At 38.6% G+C, this 22,428-nt stretch overlaps 2 protein-coding genes across 7 annotated transcripts in view; one reads left to right on the top strand and one right to left on the bottom strand.

Annotated features, from left to right (window-relative positions):
- The first annotated feature begins 248 nt into the window (after nucleotides 1-248).
- Nucleotides 249-2,368, top strand: sec61g (SEC61 translocon subunit gamma). The gene is made up of 4 exons (XM_032503621.1): nucleotides 249-512; nucleotides 900-1,003; nucleotides 1,198-1,300; nucleotides 2,199-2,368. The coding sequence occupies exons 2-4, from the start codon at nucleotides 910-912 to the stop codon at nucleotides 2,206-2,208; spliced, it is 207 nt and encodes a 68-aa protein (XP_032359512.1). The 5' UTR covers nucleotides 249-512; nucleotides 900-909; the 3' UTR covers nucleotides 2,209-2,368.
- tpk1 (thiamin pyrophosphokinase 1) overlaps nucleotides 2,188-22,428 on the bottom strand; it is a 65,768-nt gene continuing 45,527 nt past the window's right edge. For 4 of the 6 annotated variants that reach the window (XM_032503614.1, XM_032503618.1, XM_032503615.1 and 1 more), the window contains exon 9: nucleotides 2,188-3,190. In XM_032503614.1, coding sequence (XP_032359505.1) covers nucleotides 3,045-3,190 — 146 coding nt within the window. In that variant the 3' untranslated portion in view covers nucleotides 2,188-3,044. Of the gene's footprint in view, nucleotides 3,191-17,595; nucleotides 17,626-22,428 lie in introns of all 6 variants that reach the window. The other 2 variants (XM_032503619.1, XM_032503620.1) reach the window with 1 other exon arrangement.

Raw genomic sequence — 22,428 nt, 5'->3', positions numbered from 1 at the left:
GCTATTTTAATTTATATTATTTGTTGTGTTTATTTTTTATGACTGGTCTGGTTTACTCTCTGTTTTGTAAATAACTTTGTAACTTGGATTTTGAAAAGTGCTCTATAAATAAAGATTTAAAAATGTTTTTATAATTATTTCTGTAAAATAGATATTTTACCTTCTCTCTATCTATACAATATGTGGGGAAATAAAAAAAATGAGGTAAACATGAATATTCAAGTATTTCAGTCTATAATCAGTCTTAACAAATAAGCTTTTCTAGTTCCCAGTCTCACTAAAAAGAGTTGGAAAAAAACAGTACATCGTTTTCGAGTAGAAACCTCCTCGCCTGTAGGTGGCAGTGTGGACAATTCAAGCTCAGATTAAAAAAAAAGAAAAGAGAATGACGATCATACGCATGCGCGTGCAAAGTCTACGTCAGCTCTTTTACACCACTAACAAGCTGCCTGAAAGCTACGTGGCCCTCACTCTTCTGATTGTCTTCTCGTTCAACACGACCTCACAAACAGGTAGGCTTACAATTTTATTACATATCACTTTATGTTTTACATGATGACAACCCACTAACCTTTGTAATATTATTGACTTGTATTTGTTTATTTAATGGATTTCCAGGTCACCAAACGTTACGTCGACGTGATAGCGTTTCTTGTGATAACGTTAGCTAGCTAGCATAGATGAGTTAAATAACTTAACATGCTTTTTTAATAAGTACACATATCTTTCAAAATACTTCACATTTGATGGGGGGGGGAAGAACTTCTACAGTATTTTAACAATATGACATAAGCTATGTGGGAGTCATGTAGCTAGCTAAGGCTCGGGCTGCTGAAGTCAACGTCAGCACTCAAACGAGTCAAGCTTTAGCACTGATTTAGCTTTTATCCTGTCTGCAGCTTGAACACCATGGATCAGGTAATGCAGTTTGTAGAGCCCAGCCGGCAGTTCGTCAAAGACTCCATACGGCTCGTAAAGAGATGCACAAAGCCCGACAGAAAAGGTACGTTAACGTTAGGTCCATACTTCTTTCATTTGGCCCAGCCTGTGTTGTCTCTGGCAGCAGCAGCGTCCGCCCTTCATTTCAATCCAGCTACCGAATTTCAAGTCTCGGCTACCAGATTTGGGACTCAAAGACAAATATACATTTGATTTTTTTGATTGATTTTAACATTGATTATTATTGCTCTCCTTTAGAATTCCAGAAGATTGCCATGGCCACAGCGATTGGGTTCGCCATCATGGGTTTCATTGGTTTCTTCGTCAAACTTATTCACATCCCCATCAACAACATCATCGTGTAAGTAGCAGCAACACACAACTTACTTACATTTAAATTGTACTGTATCAAATTGGCTGTGTTGATTATTTAGTTATGGTATATTTTTACAGTGTTGGTGTTGATTAGAGATTGAAACATTTGATCCTGGTGGGTCAATAATATCAGTGATTACTTCAGTTTGTAATGACACTACCCACTCCTTTTTCATGACCAACTGCTTTGTTTCTTTAACACATTTCTTATTGACTAGCATACATGACCAGAAAGCACCGTAATTTAATAAAGACCAATTTTCTATATATGCCTTTTAACAAAAATATAATTAACATAAGCATTAGCTCTGTTTAAAAAAAAAAAAAAAAAAACGTTAACAATGCGGTTATTTATCATTAGTTATGACTTATTTTTTGTGATCAAATTGTTTTTTTAATTAAAAAAACAAAACATTTACAAACAATACACTAACATAGGAACGTGTGCCAGGACAACAAAAAAAAACTCAGCGAGGGAAAACCGGAGGGAGGGAGCCAAAACAACATATGCAGAAACAAACGCACACAAAAAAGGGACTAAACACCAAGTTAGAGGTCCAGGCTGTAACCATTAGTTATGACTTCTAAAGTTAAGTTTTTATCAGTACACAAAAGATGGGGGGGAAGCAAAATTCAAACTGGTAGCATTAATGCTTTTTATTTGTGTGCGCAGTATGATGAAACATTCAATTACATTTTGGCTGTTATTTTAATAGTCTGTTAAATGCTACTGATACACACATTGATTGTATTGTGGCTTTTAAAAAAAAGCAATTTGTTGGTTCGCTTTGCCATAAAACTGCATAATACAGTAAATAAAATAACCGTGTACCAATTTTTTTTCTCCAATCACTAACATTGCTTTTTTCTTTTTTCCCATCTAGTGGTGGTTAAATCCTTGTCAAGAAAACGCACAAACTTCAATACCCGGGGACAGGAGATGGTGGGGCAAAGTGTTATTGGGCTGGTGTGATTGGGGACTTAAGAGATGTCATTTTTACATTCTGCGCAACATTTATATTCAATGTGTAAATAAAACAGATGGAAACCCACAGACTGATTTATCACATCTATTCTGATAGTCCTGCTATTACTACAGCATGCATACAGTGGGTTTTACATTATCTGACTTACAAATAGTGTCATCAAAAGGCACAAATAATTTGAACCTGGGTGTACAGTAGTTTCCATAGTATTGTTGATATGATAGCTTACAAGTGGACAGAGGACCAGGAGCACTGAGGTTAAAGGCACATAGTGAAGGCTGTGAAACAATGCAGACACCTGCTCACATTAAAAGGCTGGTGTACTTTGAGGAATGGTGATGCAAGTCCTCAACAGTTGACTAATATCACACTTTTTTTTTTTTTTCTTCTATGAAAGGAATCAGATGTTGGTGTGCAATAAGGCTTAGATTTTGGTCGGGTGTATATGGTTCATATACATAAACAGGAATCCGTTTATAAATGAACAAGAGCCGATTACTATATTTAAAAATAGTAATCGGCTCTTTTAGTCTGTTTGGAATTTTCTGGAATGTCTTGATCATTATATCAGATGACACTCATACACTTCAGTGAGGTGTTTAGCCACAAGTAATAGTGCTTTTTCCTTCTTTTACTTTCATGCTGCACAAAACATGACATGAGTGACTTTGCCGTAACTCAGCGGTAAAGTCAGTTACATGTTGGGACTAGTCCAATACTGCTTGAGAAGAAGGATTTCTTTTGTCATTTCCCATCCTTCCGAATGCCCATGCTCCAGAGCAAAGGCTGGTCTGTCGTCACGGTTACAGGCTTCCTGGGATTTCCAGGGGCAACGGGTTCATAGGTGTTGGAGGTGCTTACCAGCTTCCCAAACTGCAGGACCTGGTTATCTGGACAGAGGAGACACAGGGATTAACTTAATGGCTACTTTAAATAGTCTAGTGAAATCATTTAATGGGTAAAAGTACATCATTGGTTTTCAGTGTGACTAGTTATTTTACAATAATGCACACTGCCGTCTGTACTTTATTTACTTAATGGAGCTGTATGCCAACACCTTGGTAGAGAGGATGTGGTCTTGAGCAGTTTGTGTCCCTGTATAACCGAGGCGAGGTGGCCCACTTGACTTTTTCTCTGTCTGAGCAAAGAAAGTTGGACCTAGCGACGAAGTCCGAGGCAAAACGGTTCCCAGCCAAAACCACACACGTTCACAAAGGCCATTACGCTAAGGCAACTGAGCACACACATTATGGTTAATGAAGTGCAAACAAATCTTCTCAAAAAGAATCCTTTAGCTGCCACTGACAGGCAAGGTGACTTCTGAGGTGTATGAGTCACATAAGGTTTTTTGTTTTGGCATCCTGATTGAAGCATAATACTTCTACTACAATAATACTGCTTTGATACATTGTCAACCACATGATTTGCACAGATATGTAATTTACCAGAATTGACATATCTAGCCCAGGATATTTTTACTTTCAAGACCAAATGCTTTAAAGGTTAAACCCTTCACCAGTATTTGGTAAAATATATATGCTTTAATGTCATATTTGTGTTTTCTCTTGGTCCCCAGACTGAGGGACATTATTAGTTCACTCTCAAATTATAGACCTGATAGGACACATAGCCAACACTGACACCAAGTGGTTGAATCAGGAAGCGCAGTAGTATCTGTAGTGAAGGGACATCAAATTCTACCAGTGTGAGACAATCAGTGGTCAAGAGCTACCTGAATAATATTCAGATAATAAATGTAATTCTGTTTTAATCCCACCGTGCTTTGTAACATATCAAATTTTATACATAAACCTCTTAACGACTTGTCAGACAAATGAATATCTATAACTCACATATAATTATAAATGTTTTTGTGAGGAATTTAGTCATGCAAAAATAATGGACTTTTAAAGAAAAATACCAAAACCATTGCTTCAACAGGCCCAAATGGCAGAAATAGAAATTTGTGTGTCACTTTTCCCATTAACAGGTATATTTATTCATGCAACATTTGCTCTGAAAAAAGCCGAGCTGACAACCACCCTGAGAGTGGAGCTGTTGGATCTGTCTAATGTGAAAAGGGCAAACTCACCTCAGGAGATTTACACCTGGGGCTCTTTATTATTCATTAACTAGTATTTGTCACTATGTCCCTACTATCTGCAGCAAATCAAATAGTAAAACCTTCCGCCCCAACAGATCAGAAGAGTCGGCTTTTACTGCGTTGATGTTTTGTCTGTAATACTTCACAGGGAAGACAAACAGGTTCTGCAGTAGCTTTTAGCTCTAATTCAAACTGTTTTGGAAAGCTTTCACCTGTTTAAGACTCAGCACTATCATATAAACCAAGCCTCAATGTAGCTTTTTTACTTTTAGTCTATAAAGCACTCTTATCGCTCAGCTCTGGCTACTATTCATTTGGTTTGCCTGTTTGGTGGCAGTGGGCCATGAGCGGTATCTAAGAGTGAGTTGGATTAGCACTCTGAGAGGCACAAACCTCAGCTGTAACTAGGCGGGCCAGATGAGTTTGATTTCTACCTGTCAATCATCTCCGCTCCATTAATAACTGTAATATTTACATTTGAGAGGATAGCATTGATCTGCTCTTCTAACTAGATTGTGCCTGGACAAAGGCACCAATTTGTAACTTTTCTTTACACATTCAAAGTAAAGTGTTTTAATCCGTTCCGTGCAGTTAAGATCAACCAGGTAACATATTACATAGTAAATTCACATCATAGAGATTCAATAACAATATAAATAATACAGATTTCACCTAATTTCACCAATGATCGTAGCCTAAAAGAGTTGTTTTACAATACATAAAATGTACTAAATTAGCATTATCTATGTCAAAAACATGTCTAAATAAATCATAAAAATCTGTATGAAAGAACATTATATTAAGATTGCTTGGTATAGATTTTATGAGTATATAATATTTTCAGTATACACACAGTTCTGATCTAAAAGGCATTACTTTAGCAAAAGTCTAAATCCTTAAACTGCAAGTCCAGGAGTACTTAATTGGACCATTCTTAATGTCTCAGGACATTGGGTGCCAGGCAATGGTGATGCATCATTAGTAGAAAATATTTTAAAAATGGTCATCATTTCTTTGTGCGCTTGGTATATTTTAATGAAATAAAAATGAATAAAATGAATTTTTGGGTCTTGCAAATACAGCTCTTCTATATACAGTGTGTATTAAGGTTTTTTCAAGCAAGTAAAAGTTATTTTCTCTTGTGTAGAATAAGGAGACAATGCAATTATTGCACACTGTTTACTCAAAACCCACACCTGATAATTGCATTGTTTCAACATCCTGTTATGAATATGCAAAAAATAGTTTGGGTGGAATCACTTCATGCAAAGGCGAAAATGAACACAAAGGAACAAAGACAGGGGAGAAAGAAGCAAATCATTCTTCCACAGGCGCCTTGCACGCACATCAAACAGGGACTAAAAAAACTATTCTGCTTCAAGGATTGCCACACAAGCATGGCATTAGAACAGCTTGACACAGAACGAGGAGGAAAATAAGATGTGTGTGAAGTTTGAGTACTTAATAATTGGGTGAACACAGAGCCACAGTCACCATGAAATGTGTGTATGAGAATAATGGTTGTGTTAAAGTAATGTATAAGGGTAATGCGTTTCTTCTATTTTCATAGCAGCTGATGCAGAAGTGTTGCCAAAGAGCTGGAAAAATACGGCGTAGTCGAGGCAGATATTGTAGTATGTGTGAGGGAGCGCGTATACTTGTACAGCTCTCTTTGGGAGAATCAAAATGTTCCAATAAGTACTTGTGAAGATAAACAGGGATTTCTGTGTAGATTCTGATAACAATTGGGAATTTTAAAACCTATTTTCTCAATCAGCATCTTATTACGAGCAATGTGGTTCAACACTAACGTGTCATTTTCTGCCAAAATTGAAAATGTTTTATTCTGTGCTCTTCTCACTCGTTTGCTGTGGGCTGAGCTCAGTTTGAAAAAAGTGATGTCACGTACCAATCAGAAGTTAGCAATCCATTAATCAAGATGTGATAACAGTTAGTTTGGTAGTTAGGTAGTTTGCTTATGTTGTCATGCCCCGACCAATCAAATCTCATTAAACCAAGTTTACACACTGGTAAGCCTCTGATGAGGCCGATAAGCGGTTGACTGTTAAACCTGTTGATAACTACGCATGTAGTTTCTAAAGTTTGACTTTTGCTTATTTAGCCATGCACATTTAATGTTATAGAGACTATTAGGGGCTTTAATGTCTTTCTGTAAAGTTTGGAATTGGCTTACACTTCAGTTGGTCAATGTCCCAATAATTTAGTAAAATACTGTATATTTCAGATATTGTTTCATAATTATGGCTATCATCATGTAATTTCTACCTCAGCACACTGATTGTATTACAATCAAAGAGGTGAACACATGTCAGAAATAAGGATGTTTTTTAGGGGTAAAAGAGACAGCTGGTGTAACTAGAAAAAACTAACACTAGAGGCAGCAGAGCACTTTAAAAAAAAAAAAGTAAGCATTAGGAGTCACGCTCAACAGGACGGCAGAGTGGCAACTGCATTTGCAAACAGACATTTTCTATTCTGGCTGTCTCTCATCCATTTACAAACACATACACACACTTAGAGGCACCCACACATCCCCCCCCCACACACACACACACAACACACACACACACACACACACACACACACACACACACAACACACACACCACAAACTATTTACAGAACAAAAGGCTTTCAAATGGCTTCATTAGTAATCCCCTCCTTAAAGCTGATACGATCAATAACGGCCCCTGTTGCAGAGGGGACCGAAATGAGCGTCGCACCCTCCAGTGATAACAATGGAGATGTTTGCTGCCTGTAATTGCATTTCCAGCGCCACAGCCGAAAGGGCCCGTCAGCTGTAAGTAGGCCGTATTTACACAACAAATTACCCAGGAGAGAGGGTGGGCGAGAAGAGGAGAGACTCACAGACACTCACACTGCAGTGGACAGGTAGAGAGGGGAATTATGGGTGTTGGGGGCCATTTTTGAAAGGGAGAGAAGACTCTTGCTGTGTTATTTTCGTCTGTAAACAGGGTCTAAAAAGACATGTTAAAAGGTATGAAGCATTTTGTAGCACTGAAACATTGCTGTCAAATTATCTGTGGTATATTAGTGAACTATAATACATAGCTACAGTCAAGGTAACTGGTCTCTGTCTTCCATTTATGTTCATTTCTTTAAAAAAAATGAAGACCATATTTTCCATTAAACTGAATTTATTTCTTTTGCAAAGATTATGCCGATATGTGACCCTGCTTCACTTTGCTTCACTGTACAGGTTGCACCTATTAGGACTTACTTTTCTATCCAACTTTCACTCATTCCCCTGCCTCTATTATTATTACGAGTTCTGTTCCTGCTAATTCTACTATTCATTTGTAGTGACAGATGAAATAGTTCACTGACAGGAAAATTTGACACATCATGCATTTAAAATAGCATAACAGTGAGTATAGAAAAGAATCACCTCCTTTAAAATACTAACATTTTGTTGCTTTGCAGCCTGAAATTAAAACGGACAAAAACAATTTTAGATTTATTCAGCTATATTTACAACTTATAAGATCCAAGTGAAAGATATGATACCAAATTGTTAGAAAAAAAATTACAAATTAAAAAACAAATACTGAGTTGGAAAAAGAATCACCCCCCCTCCTAAAAATGACTTGTAAACCCAACCAGGTGTAGTTAATCACCTTCTCAATAGCACACAAAGCCAACTGACTTTCAGCTGGGATAAGCTGTGGTCATTTTGATTAACTCAGCATGAAACAAGCTTTTCCTGATGCATTTCAGGCCTTGGTAGTGCAACTGAAGAAAACAGTCAATTATGGGTGGCAAGGCATTGACAAAAGATCTCTGGGATAAAGTTGTGGACAGGCACAAGTCAGGAGATGGATACAAAAAAAAAAATCTTTATCAGTGCCTAGAAGCACAGCGAAGTCTATTATTAAGAAGTGGAAGGTATTTGGTACAACACAGACCTCCCTGGGTCAGGACGTCGCTCCAAACTGGATGAAAGAGCCAGGAGGAAACTAGTCAGAAGCAGTTGCAGGAATTCATGACAAAGAGTGGTCATTGTGTGCGTGTGACAACAATATCACAAATTCTCCACAAATGGGACTTGTATGGGAGGGTTGCAATAAAAAAGCCACTCCTCAAGAAAGGCCACATGCAGTCACAACTGAGCTTTGCCAAAACGCAACTTGAAGATTCTAAGCCCACATGGAAAAAGGTGTTATGGTCAGATGAGACTAAAATTTAATTGTTTGGCCTAAACAATATTATCCAAATACCACCATTCTTACAGTAAAGCATGGAGGTGGTAATATCATGTTACTAGGGACTAGAGCACTTGTCAGGATATATAAAAATGGGTGAGACCAAAATACTCTCAAATTCTTGAGGAATTGAGGAAAATCTGCTGCTCTCTGCCAGAAAGTTGTCAATGGGAAGAAGATTTACCTTCCAACATAACAATGACCCAAAAGCACACAGCAAAACTGACCCCACAGTGGTTAAAGGACAAAAAGGTGGATATCCTTCCACGACCTAGTCAGAGCCCAGACGTCAACCCCACTGTAAATCTGTGGAATGACTTGAAGACAGCAGTCCACAAATGGTCACCATAAAAATTTAACTGAACTTGAGCTGTTCTTCAAAGAAGAGTGGTCAAATATTGCAACGTCTAGATGTGCAAAGTTAGTAGAGACATATCCCAACAGCCTAAATGCTGTAATTAAAGCAAAAGGTGGTTCAACACAATACTGAAACATGGGGGGATCCTTTTTCAACTCAGTGATAGTTTTTTTTGTTTGTTTTTTCTGTTAATGTTTGTGTTATATCTTTCACTTGGATGTTATAAGTTGCACTGAGTAAATACAGCTGAATGAAACGAAAACTGTGTCTGTCTTCCTTTCAGGCTGCAAAGCAACAAAATGTAATTATTTTAAAAGGGGGGGGGGGGATTCTTTTCTATACACACTGTAAGCTGGTCACTGTGATCCCAGGTACTCCAACACAAACAAGCAGTTTGTTTTCTTTTCCCATTATATTAGAATGTGTTTAGCCTGAAACACTTGCCCCCTTTGAACGAGACTTGTCATTGAAAGGCAAATGGAACTCATTCAGTCAGATCCTCCACTCCTTTAGACCAGCGTGCTATCAAATTTCATCACGCTTCACCGTTCGAGAGAAAATCATTTTCTATAAATCATAGATTGTTTGTTCAATACTGAGCTGTCCAATTACTAAAATTAGATGAATATATGACTGTGTTTTGCACAAATTCTGCCATTCTGTTGCCACCTTCAGAAAGACACAGTGCATCACTGCGATAAGTAGACTGTAGAGAATCTATATTTGTTCAACAAGAGAGCAATAAGAGAAAACATAATAGGAGGTATTTAATAGGGCCAAATCTGATCTAAGGCTTGTTCACCCCAGATCTACCGAATGATTGAGGGGGAAGATACTGTTTTGCGTGTGTGTTCTGTAAATAGTCATCTTTAAAAACCTGAAATAAGTGAATTTTAAACTCACAATTGTCTGTCTGCATCTGTCTGCAGATGAGGCAAAGACAGTTAATGTACAATTTACAGTCAGCCAACTTCTAACATCTAACTTTCACAGAACACAAGAAAAAATGTGGGTTTACCGGTTACTGTTCAGATACAAAACTACATAAGAGCCTCTTAGAGTTTTGTTTTTGTAGTTGATTCAAATCCTTTTGGACTCTATAAAATGCAAAAGTACTTCTAATTTTAGATATGGCACTAAAACCACAATAAAAGGAAAAATATTTAATATCACTGCTTAAAAAAAACATGCACAGTGCATATTGTATCAGCTTGAAATTTCAATAGTGTCCTTCATTTTCTTTACTAGACAGTCTCCTTATTTAAGGTTATTTATTGGCATGAGCCACTAGCAGTTAGCACCATCTGCTGTGCAATGATAGCCGCTTCCAATAAATGTTTGTGGTTGCGCTGCTGGAATGGTCTGAAGAGTGCTGGCTTAAGTTGACCTTCAGATAAAAAAAAACTTGTCTCTGCTAGGAGTGTGTTATTAGTCAGTCAAAAAAAATACGAAGAGACAGGAGAGCAAATTATATATTTTGATATTCAAGGGTGATTGTCGGGATATGTCGTGTTTTTCTTGATGCAAAGGTTGAGTAGTTTAGTTGATAGGGTTAATGTGTTTGTGGAAATGAATATGAGTTTACGGTTTTTCTTGTCTATACGTTAGATGGTAACTAATGCATGTTTGGTCCAAACATCTGTGAATGTGTGCACTCCTCCCCTGCCTCCTTGCTAGTCTGCAGCTCCACTGGGGGTACTAGCAGCAGTTCACATCAGGCTGCTCTTCATTGCCCCTCTGCCCCGTGTGTGATGTGCACAGTGCCAGAAATCTACAGATCCATAAATAAAACCATAAAACAGCAGTTTTCCCTCCCGTTGCCACACTGCACCGCTACAGAATGCATACACTTTTCATTTCCCCTCTCTAGGACCTTGGCAAGGGGGAGCAAAGGAAAGAGGGAGGAAATGAGAAGGAAAAGAGAGAGTACGGAGACGACAGAATGGTGGCGTCATTATATAGAAAGGTGTAGCAGAGGAAGAGAGTGAGATAGAACATGTGTAGAATGGGATCTGAAAGAAAAAGCATGGCAGAGAGATAAAGGACAAGCAGATTAATTTATTGAAAATGAGACAAAAACACCAGGCGAGAGCAAGGACAGAAAAACATTGTCAGGGAAAGGAAAGAGAGAAAGGAGATATGAAAAGAATAGGAGAAGGTCAGGGTGCGTGTTTGCATCTCGAGAAACCGAAGGAAAAGGAGAGATCTTACAGTAGAGATGTCTGCTTCGGGCAGGGACACTGAGTAAGACCTCACTGAACCACGTTTTGTCAGACACATCGGTTTGACTACAAGATAAAATGCGTTGTTTTACCTTTGAAAACAATCCTTTCCAGTATTTAGAATGCTTCCTGAATAATGAAATCCCAGGCTGCAGACACTGCTAAAGGCTCGGGCTGCAGCAAACAACTTTAAAGGTCCTGTCAACAGAGTCTTAGACTTACTGTTTCTAAATTCATATAAAAAACTTTTTTTTGCTTGCTGTTTTACAACTACAGAATGGGATCCAAATGCCTCACCTACTAGTCCTTTGGGGCTGTTGTGTGTTCTTGCAGAGTTTGAACGAGACATCACAGCACAAATGCTTAAAGCCCTTGACACACCAACCAGACGGCCGGCAAAAAAGGCAGTCGGACTGATCCGTCTCCCAAAGTTGGTCAAAAAAGCGCCTGGGAACACAGCAGAGCGACGAGACGTAATACGTCTCCATAACAGCAGGCGGAGATGTATTGTCGTCCAAAATTGAAAACAGCAGCTGATTGGATGATCACGTCACGTGGGTCTGGTTTCTCCGGAAATTCAAAGCCATACTGTCATGGCGGCTTTTCAGATTACAATCTCATATTTTACTAAAATAGTTTGCGAAACGTGTTTCTGAAAACATTTTAAGCAAAAAAATATATAATATTAATATATTATATTATATATAATATATTTAAATAAAGACTCTAGTCACGCTCATCCCGCTCCTCACTTCCGGGTTAGAACTCTACCAACCAGATTGGCCAATTGATTCCGACTGCATTGCCCGCTTTCCGACCAAGCATGTCAGGTCGCCCAAAATGGAGGCTGACAGCCCCTCCGATAGGCGACGGCAGACAGACTCAAGACTCAGGTCTCCAACCTCGCCAGACTGTCTGACTGCAGATTATTGGGTTAGTGTGTTACGGCCCTAAAAGTTCAACACAAGGAAAAGAGTATGTCAAGAAAAGTCTTTGCCAATCTTTAAAAAAAAAAAAGGCTCTAAGATGATAAGTTGCTCTAAGATGTTACCAAATGTACACAATCTGCTCCAACAGTGAGTATAGGCTACATGCTACTCATACTGCATGTGTAATAACTGTATACCTGTATTCTCTCAGCGATTCTTCATGTTCAGAGTGCAACTAAAAATATGGAACATGCAGTGAAGTCTAAATTAAAACATCTCATTTGCATGCCAATGTGTTTGCTAAGGCTTTCACTCATAAACAGCATTCTCTCATTAACAGTGAGTGGAAGCTTTCTAATCTTGCCCAAAGTTTACTTTTAATTAAGATTTCTCAATTGCTTTTGCTCTCTATGAGACTTTGCTGCAGAAATCCATCTGTGTTCATGTTTTTTTTATATATATCAAACTAAGCACCTGTTTTTGTTGGATTCACGTGTCTGTGTGTCTCATGTTGCACTAGTACAAGTGTTTTCATAGGCGCTGGTGTCTGGAAATACCTTGGGAGAATGAGTTAAGAAACCCCATCTGGTAGGTCATTTGAAGGTCTTTTACCATTGCCATGGCATTTCAAACACTGTGTTCGGAATAGCATGCGCATGAGAGTAGTTTAATCTGCAGATTAGGTGTAGCACTTGAAATTGCTGGAGACAGAGGGAGTGGGAGGGGAAAAAAATGCATGTGGATACATGAAATTATAGATGGAAATGTATGCGTTTGTCTCAGACTCAAACATACAAGCATTTGTGTGTGTTTCTGTATGCTTGTGTCAGATTGTATTAGGAGTGGTGTATGTTGTTTTAGATCTGACAGTGCATTTCCTCTTAAAATGATCAGCTGTGATATGGACAAACTCAAGTATTGTAATATTTAAAAGAAATATGTGATATGTTCAAAAGTTCAATAAAAGCTGTTTTGTCAATGCTTTTTCAGTCTTTTCAAGTCTTTTGATCTCAACTTTAAAGCAGAATGGGACATGAAGTCCAGTGCTCAGGTAAAAAATGGAAATTGTATTTACTATTCTATGACAACTGAAAAAACTTCATCTGCAGATGAAGATCATGTCATATGGTCAAAAGCTCAAGAGAAGCTACCAAACGGTCCAAAGCTAGATCCACTGTGCATTTTACCGGGCAAGAACACACAAGATTTTTTTTCCTGCAAGCCCCATTCATTGTATTTACGTTTGGTAATTGCCTCTCCATATTTTGCATTAGACTCCGTTGTTACATTATGCATTCACTCTCCCAACCCCGAGCGTATGTTCACGCCAGCAGGGAGTGAAGGGGTGAGAATTTCTGCTCTTCTCTCACAGTTCTCTCTGCTACCCCGCTCAAGGCTGCTCTAGGCTGCTCTGCTCAATACTGCTCCACACTCAACTCAGATTTGACCTCGCTCCACTCAGATCGCTTACCAATCGCTCCAGAAAAAAAGCTGCTTTGTAATTATTTAGATGAACGCCGCCCAACTTCCCCTCATGCAAGTAGCTCTGCCAACAAAAAGTCCAGTTACAGAGGGCTCGGCCATGCTTTAAACTCAGGGTGTGTGCGGTACCAGAGTGAAAGTGGAGCGTAATGGTGTGGGGGATAAGGCAATGCTAAAAAATCCACTCTGTGCTCTATACAAAATCCTCCCTCTGGCGCTTCTTAGTCACTCGCTTGCCTTTTGCTCACATGGTCTTATTCACGCTTCAACTCTATTTCCCTCCGTTTTGTGTGTGACAACTTAAACAAATTGATTGATTGATCTACAGTGATTGTGTATTGGGTTCTGAGCGTTTGCTAAAAACGTAGGCGACCTACAAACAATACTGTGCTTGAAGGCATCCTGTGTAGACACAAACGGAGGACTAATGCTGCTGCTGCTGCTCTGTTGAAGTGCTGCTTCTGCAACATGAGCTGTGTAGAAATTGTGTAAAACAGAAGTCAACATATGATCATGATATCAGATCAAACGTAAAATCTGTCATTTTTGTTTGGCATTGTCTTGAGCAAAGCCATTGTCGTACTTGCAAATTATGCTAGGGCACATTTGCTATATATGTCACCATGTCACCTAGTTACTGCTCTAGGCATGTTTGCTGGCCCCAGTATTTAACAAACGTGTCATCTGGAACAGGACTCTGGGACCAGTGTTATAAAGTCTTAATGCTTAAAACTTTACACACCTGGAAAAGAAAAACTTGAAGATACTGCTAAGATACAGTATATCTTGATATTACAATAACAAACTCAACCGAATTGCATGTCACAATATCGATATTATGTTGATTTACTGCCAAACTCGTGTGTGTGTGTGTTTCAGTTTGTGCTTGTGCGTGTATTTAAGTGTCTGATGCTTGTTAGTGCATGGATGTATGGGCCTGATGATACTGAAGTTATGAGGAACAAGGTTGTACCAACAGGAGTACTAGCAGTTTATTTGCATATCAAGCTGAATGGAAACCTCACCTCCTCAGCCATTCTATCATCAGTGGGCTGAAGCCATTCTTCATGGTTCACAGAAGTCCTCTGCTCTTTGTTACATGGATACACACACACACACACACACAACACAAACCACACACACCACACACACACACACACAACACACACACACACACACACACACCACACACACACACCACACACACCACATCTGCCTCCACACATAAAGAAAACTATCACAAAATAAAACACAAACAAGAGCACAATGAAGCAAGTGCACATGCACGTCCGCAAATGCAAAACACAAGCATATAAAGAAAAGATACATTCATATCCACCCACACACGCACGCTTTGCAGGAAGAGTTGGTTTGTGGATGACAGCTATCAAATTGTTGTCTATTATGATCCACGCTAAGCAAAAACATCATGACAAAGCAGTTTTTACACACACACACACACACACACACACACACACACACACACACACACACACACACACAACACACCACCCCCACACCAAACAACAAACAAAAACACCACCCACCAACAAAACACCACAACCCCACACACACACACACACACACACACACACACAGTGCCAGAGGCCATAAATCAGACTATGTTGCTGCAGGATGAAGGCATTTTACTATTAAGTTGTCTGATGGGAGAGGGCTGAGTCACAATGAAATGACTAAGGACGTAACACAAACACTCGGACACACACGCAGCACGTAACACAAATACTCGGAGGACTGTCGTTCTGTCAGTCACACAGATGGACCCCTATTGTCTCAATGACCTTCATAACCATAATCATGCATTGCTTTTTACTTACTTGGGGGAATTTCATCTCTGACAATAGCTCTTGACCCACATTTACTTCTTAAGGACCATAATAGATGGCAGCCAATGAGAGGCATAATGGGGTATGAGTGTTTAAATACTAAGCCTGAGGCATGTGTTGGTCACTTAAACTGTGGCTGCCATGGTTTTGACTGAGCTCCACATTGTATTTCAAAACCACTATGTGAGAATTTAGATTTCTTGATTTTTTCCGCTTGGGGATCAATAAACCGACAAAGGCATAATAAAAATTTAGATACCATACATGTCATCCCCTAAAATATTACAAAGTCAGCAAAAAAACTGACAAAACATGCAATACCATTCCAAACTTGATCAACTTTGGGGCCATCCAGGCCACATAGGTAGATTTGGACTAGATATTGGCACATCTTTAAGTAGCACTGTCTGTCATAAAACATTATTGCAATATAAAATCCCAAATCATGATAAAATAAGAATACTAGTTTTCTGGCAGTAGAATGGATTCGACTGTCAAAGATCATGAGACTGTCATGACTTCACAAATGTAATTTTCACTGGCCATTCAACAGGCCATAAAGCTGGAAGATAGCTGTCCCCAAAGACATTACCTGAAACCAGAGGTAACACATTAAATGAATGGGCCATTTAACTGAGTACAATGAGTGTTTGATGTGAAACAGCCAGGCTCTCTTTTATTCAGACAGTCTTGTGTCTGTATAGCTTGAACTCTTTTGTAAACAACAAATCCTTTTAATGACTGCCAAGGAACATTGTATCTCCTAAAAGTAGCTTCATATCACAACGGTAAATGCACTGAGCAACTCTACAAAAGCAATATCCGTAAAAGCAAAGGACAGGGGAGAAAATGAACAATTAAACTAAGACAGAACCTTCTAACAGAATGTGGCTTTCAAAATACATGGGAGTTTGAAAAGTCAAACTAACCAATCAAAAGTTGTAAAATGTCTCAACATGACAAAGCAGGCTTAAAGTGTCCATCCAAACCATACAAAATGTTTTATTTTAGCAAGTATAATACATTGTAGTTCCTATTCATATCTACATTGATCAAACTGAATAGTCCCATAACAATATGACCTGTGCAATAGATATTCCAAGTATAACAAATGTGTTTTGTGATGCCCTTTCTAGCCACTGACACCAGCGTCTCCCTCACACACTGGAGATTCATCGCACTGGAGGAAATGGTCCCATGTTTGTGACAAAATAAATCAGTCTTGCTGTGTGAATGTATGAATTTATTTCCTCCAAATACAACCTCTCTAAACCTTCTTCCTGAATAAAATACTAATAATGTTCCAAAACAGTATATCCTGAATCCAATGTTTTATTTAGTGTGCAACTGGCTCCAACGAATGGAGGCTAAATACTAATAATAATGTACTTTACTTGTCCCCTTGGGGAAATTCATTTTTTTCAGTCTGTTAATTTATTTTCTTGATTAAAACACAGGCACACACAGGCAAATGCATCACCTACCAATGGATTCATGTTTTTGAGCCGCAGCATTACAGTAGCCTAAAAAAAAAAAAACCTATATGAGACCCCCTACCTCTCCATCATCCACCCACACCTGCTGCTGTCTAGCTCTAAAATCCAAACTCATCATGAAGGCTCAGTTTCTATTCATGTCAAGGGATAATGTTAGTTGAAAACTTTCACAGTGGATATTATTGTACCTTTATGTAGGGCAGTTTCACAAAAATAAACTATGCATAAACATACAACACTCAGTGTAACCTGTAGATACATGTTGTTGTTGTTGTTAGTGGGTTGATAAAACAGGGTTAATTTATTAGGCATTCTAATATAGTTGTATTTTAAATAACAATTAATGTTTAAGGTTCAGTGGGCTTTTAGTTGGTTAAATATATGGCTCCTTACTTACACGCTTTGCATTAGCTTCTCCTTACACTTCATCTATAATCTGTGTGCGTTTGGCATAAGTATACGGTGCCATTAAATGTTTGCACAAGGTAATAGAGAAGCTTTGCTGCATGCTTATTGCACAGGCTTGTGTCTGGGCCCCCTGATGCACAGGCTTTAAGGGGAAATAAGCATGACGTAGTGATGTGTAGGTGTGTGTTAAGGAAAGGGATAATGACCTTGACTTCATGCGTTTGCCACAGTTGTTTCTAAACAGGGATGAAAAACGCAAAAAATAATACATCATTAACATCCCAACTACAGTACTTAGTGACTTCAATAAGCTATAGTGTGTGTATGAGGCTTGCCAAGCTGAATATATCCCTAGCTCTGCAAGATTTAATGCCACTGCTAAACATTATAATCAGGGTGAATAAAATATATAATGCAAGTGCAAAGCCCAATCTCCAAATAACTGAAGACTTTAACGTGGTTGAACATTCACACATGCACACATAGACATTAGTACAGTACATCTGAAGGTTGCTGTGCTAGAGCTGAGCATGTCCGGCTTTCATGGCTGTGGAGACTCAATGACATCCCTTAACATCGGATTAATGTTACGGTGGTTATTTGCAATGGGCGGTCCAATGCCACTTAATTTTCTGTGGGGTACAGCAAGGGCAAAGGAATACAAAATAGCAAATAAAAATGAGCAGGGAAAAATAGAGGTTAGGGCTACTTAATGCAAATAAATTGGCCGGGGTCTTAAAGTGTTACTGCACCAATCAACAATCGGAGCCTGGCCCACAAAAGCTGGGTGTGGGTTCATGTTCTCGAGCATGGTCAATCAAGAGCACAAGTAACCCTTACTTTTGCATAATGTTTGGTAGCAGCAACCCAGTTTGAGCTTCTACAGTCAATGCTATGAGGAAAATACTACAGCCTTAGTCTAAGTCTGCCATTGCTAATGCTACAAATATTTAAGGCTATAGTGTATACTTTCTGGCGCCCCCATGAGGAATTCTAAGTAATGACAACAACAATGTCTGAACATCCACATGACGCAAGCCTTCGTGACCGTGCACTACCCCCACCCCTCCTCCACACATTTGCTAGTAATCCCATCAAATCATGAGGACACAGAGGATTAAAAAATAAAATTTGGACTCTTCATCTTGTAATTGTTATGTCCTCTTTGTCTCCGTTGCTGTTGTTGTTTATCAGCGGTGACTTAAGACGCATCACTCGAGTTTCTGCATGCAAATGTTGCCGGACTTTACCATTTTGTAAACATATCCATACCGAAAAATACAGACTGAGTTATGTGGAGCTGATATGCTTAATGAGCTTTGTATCAGCTCATTTGACAATGGCGTGAATGTAACGGACGTTCATTAGTATGAAATAGTTGTGCACTATAGCTTTAGGCTTGCAAGAAAGTGCAACATTTGCAGGATATTTTGGAAATGAATAGGGACCCTATTTAATATGAGATATAAATGTATGCTCACCATACTAACTCTGCTTTATCTTTATCTCTTCTTAAACTCTGGAGTGAAGCAGGATGAACTGCACTTCCACCTTTGCATATACAACTAAAAACATTAAAAACAGCCTGTAGTAGAAGCCTGATGTTAAATTCAAAAGACCTGAAAAGCTTTACCTTTTAAAGGTTTTCACCCTTTGTATTGTTTAACCTCTCCTGAGAACTTAACAATTATGTGTGCATATGCTGTATAATCAAGCCAAACAAAGTCAGATCTCTCTAAAGCAAACCAAACTCACACGATGTGTGGTTTATATTGAGGTCTAAATAGAAATGTGTACACTTCATGATTTTGCATTTATCTTGAGGGTGACATCTTTGCAGGTGAAACAAGCACATGAAGCTAAAAACAAACTAAGCTCCCACAGATGGCCGCTGCAATATTTGGTCCGAGAAGGGAACAGATGTACTGCCTGACCAAGGGGCGTAAATCTGATCTAACAGTTGGGGGGACAATAAACATAAAATTCCTGAAGAGCAATTTTTGAAAGGGACACAAATAATACAGCCACAATTATACTTTTAGAGGACATGTGTACACAGAGAAAAGCTTTAATACTATCATTAGTGTAGTATGGAGACTTTACCAATATCCTTCTATTCAGTGTTTCTCTTGATTCAATGAAAAAGCTAACTAAATTGACCAAAATATTCTTCTTTAAAACCATTTATTTATTTTTAAGTTGTTTACAATCAAGTTCACAAAAATACATTTAACATAATGACTTATTTTGAAAAAGTGTCCCCATATAAAAGAAATACAATGTTTTAGTAGGCTACACTTGTTAAATTAGCTGATCATAATGTAAATTAGTGAGCCACTGGTAAAGCTCATCTGCTAACCCTGACAGCAACACACCTCCAAAAATATTAACTAAGCTTAACACATTTACCTGAGACTCTACCCCTAGACTGTCCCTGGTCTCCCTGTTCCTCAGTTCTTTCTGTCTCATTTGCCTGTGACGTAGTGACGTTTGTATTTCTATAAGCACCCATTCTTGTCGTGACACGTACAACCCGGATCAGTTTAGCGAGTGACTCAGAATAACCCAAACCCTAAAAAGGAATCAAGTTTGCCAGGCCTAGTCACTACCCGATGTGACTGTGAGTCGAGTGCAGATCCTAACGTACAACTGGCAGTGGACCAAACCAATGTGACGCAAGGGAGGGGGGACTCAAAATGTTTCCAAGACTTAACAAAACTTTTTTGGGGGTTTGTATTGTTTTACTACTTCCACTTATATTTTAATAATACATCATCATGTATTTTACAATACACATGTTTTTTTAATGATATTTGTTTTTGCGGGAGGGGGGCCTAACCTGACCTCCCCGGGATTTATGCCTATGTGCCTGACATTAAAAGTACAGACTTCTAAAGAAAAGGTACACTATAACAACAAAGCAGCAGACCAATAGAACTAAAATGAACAAACAGAAGGTAAAACCTGTAAATTCCAACTGGTATCTAATGATGGCTACTAAGAAGTAGATGGAGAAAATCAGCCACCTATAAGTAAAATAGTAATTATAGAAGAGATTGAATTAGCATGAGTACAAAAGTAAGAATTATTGATTGCTTTTTTTAAGTTTGAGGGTTGAATTCTTAAGATATTACTACGATACACATTCCCGGGTCCATCAGTTGACAAGCAATTAAGCAGGCGCATTAGGAGTTGGAGCATAATTACTGTTCTGCTTATAAGACTGTGAATTTAATTTTTGTCCAGGCTGAACTATGATTTACATATTTCCTATTTGAAAACACATTAGAAAAGAAAAATCGCTTCTTCAGTAGAGAATCAGCCATTGGTATAAGAGTGGAGAAGGCCTTACTCCCCACCTCCAGAGTGACATTATTGCATAAGGGCTCCAAACCATAGCAGTCGGTGGAGCCAGACACAGAAACCCTGGAGCATGTCATACTCTTTGGCAGATGTCACAAGCCGCAAGAAAAGTGCTGTCAAAGTGAGACCAGGGCAGGAGGAGCAGCAGCAGCATCAAAGAGAAACCATCCTTGACCGCAAGTAATGGTATCATTTGTCTTAATTGCAGACGGTGGAGGCTTTTAAATGTGGTCTTAAAACCCACCTTTTTAGGAGAGCTTTTGATTAAACTCTTGCCCTTTTCCTTATTGTTTTTGTTTATTTTTTAATTTTTTTTTTCATTCTCTCCAAGTGTTTTTATTTTTAGCACTTACCTGTTTTATCATGTAGCACTTTGGGATTTGCATAAATATAAAGTAAATTACAAATTAAATTTATTGTCCCGATTGTCTAATTTAGAAGAAGGTGGATGCCTGGTTTGGGCAAGATTACTTTATATATAGCAAAGCATCAACATGTCAAGAAAATTTATAGAATTTTGTTTTGCTGTTATGTCACACTACTAAGATTTAAAAAGTACCTCGTGGAGTTTTCTCGTAAACAAAGTGTTTACACTCAATATTAATATTTTGTGTATCAATAAAATCTAACAAAAAGGTTAAATGCACTCCTTTCAGATTTTTCTTAAAAGTTTGAAACCTGCATTGTTTACCTCAATGTTTACTACCTGTAGCTTGAAGTTTTCATTGTTAACGTATAAGTATGTTTCTGGATATGTTACCCTCACCTGTTCATCACTAGAATAGTAGAGAGCATTGGTTGGAATTAGTAGTTTGACATGTTGGGAAAAAAAGTATAAACACGACATGTTATGGTTTTACATGGGGCTAAGTGCTTTGGCCAGGCACAGTTACTTCCTGGAGTCTCTACTAGTTACCGGCCAACCTCACGGTGACGTTACAGGAAGTCTCTGTATGTTCAGCTAAGAAACAGTTCAGCACAATCCTCCGCAGAAAAACCCAAATTGTTTAGGCTAGCTGTTTCCTCTTGTTTCCAGTCTTAAAGCTAAGCTAACCAGCTGCTGGCTGTGGCATCCAACAGCTTCTTTATCTTCTTTAGAGGTTACAGCAACCCTGTAATACTTTAATAATAAGCACATACTAATTGTTTTGCTGATGAACAAACCTGTGTTCACCCTGTCTGAGCTGAGCAGTGCTACAGCTTTTTTGAACCCTGGTCAAGAGCATGGTTGCCAAATTCAAGTTGGATTGCAGGAATTTACCAATTTAGTTAAACATGCAACAAATGTGCACTGCTTCTGTCTGTATATGGAACATGATTTACACAAGTATCAACAGAGATTAGGTAAACAGTAAATAGTAGGAGGTTGAGAGGGAGGAGTCAAACTAGAAGAAATAAAGAACTGGATGAAGCAGGTTTATTGGCCAATGCACTGGCAATCTACTGTGGTGATTCGTCCAAGCTACAAACTCACTCAACTGCAAAAACATCTCACCTGTGGAAGCTTAGGTAACCTGATATCAAATAATTGGAACTAGAAAAGTAGTGAGCAGAGAAGAGGAGGAATAAATGAGAGAATCACTGAACAAGAACGTTTTGTACAAAAAGGAAAGGCAAAGAATACTTAGTTGGAAATTGCCTACATTACAACCGAGTTAGTATGTGGCTTTGTGTGT

This window comes from Etheostoma spectabile, chromosome 22 (assembly GCF_008692095.1).
Source record: "Etheostoma spectabile isolate EspeVRDwgs_2016 chromosome 22, UIUC_Espe_1.0, whole genome shotgun sequence".
In the NCBI taxonomy this organism is placed as follows: Eukaryota; Metazoa; Chordata; class Actinopteri; order Perciformes; family Percidae; genus Etheostoma; species Etheostoma spectabile.
Note: the sequence above shows the minus strand (reverse complement) of the source record. Positions and strands in the feature narration are given on the sequence as shown.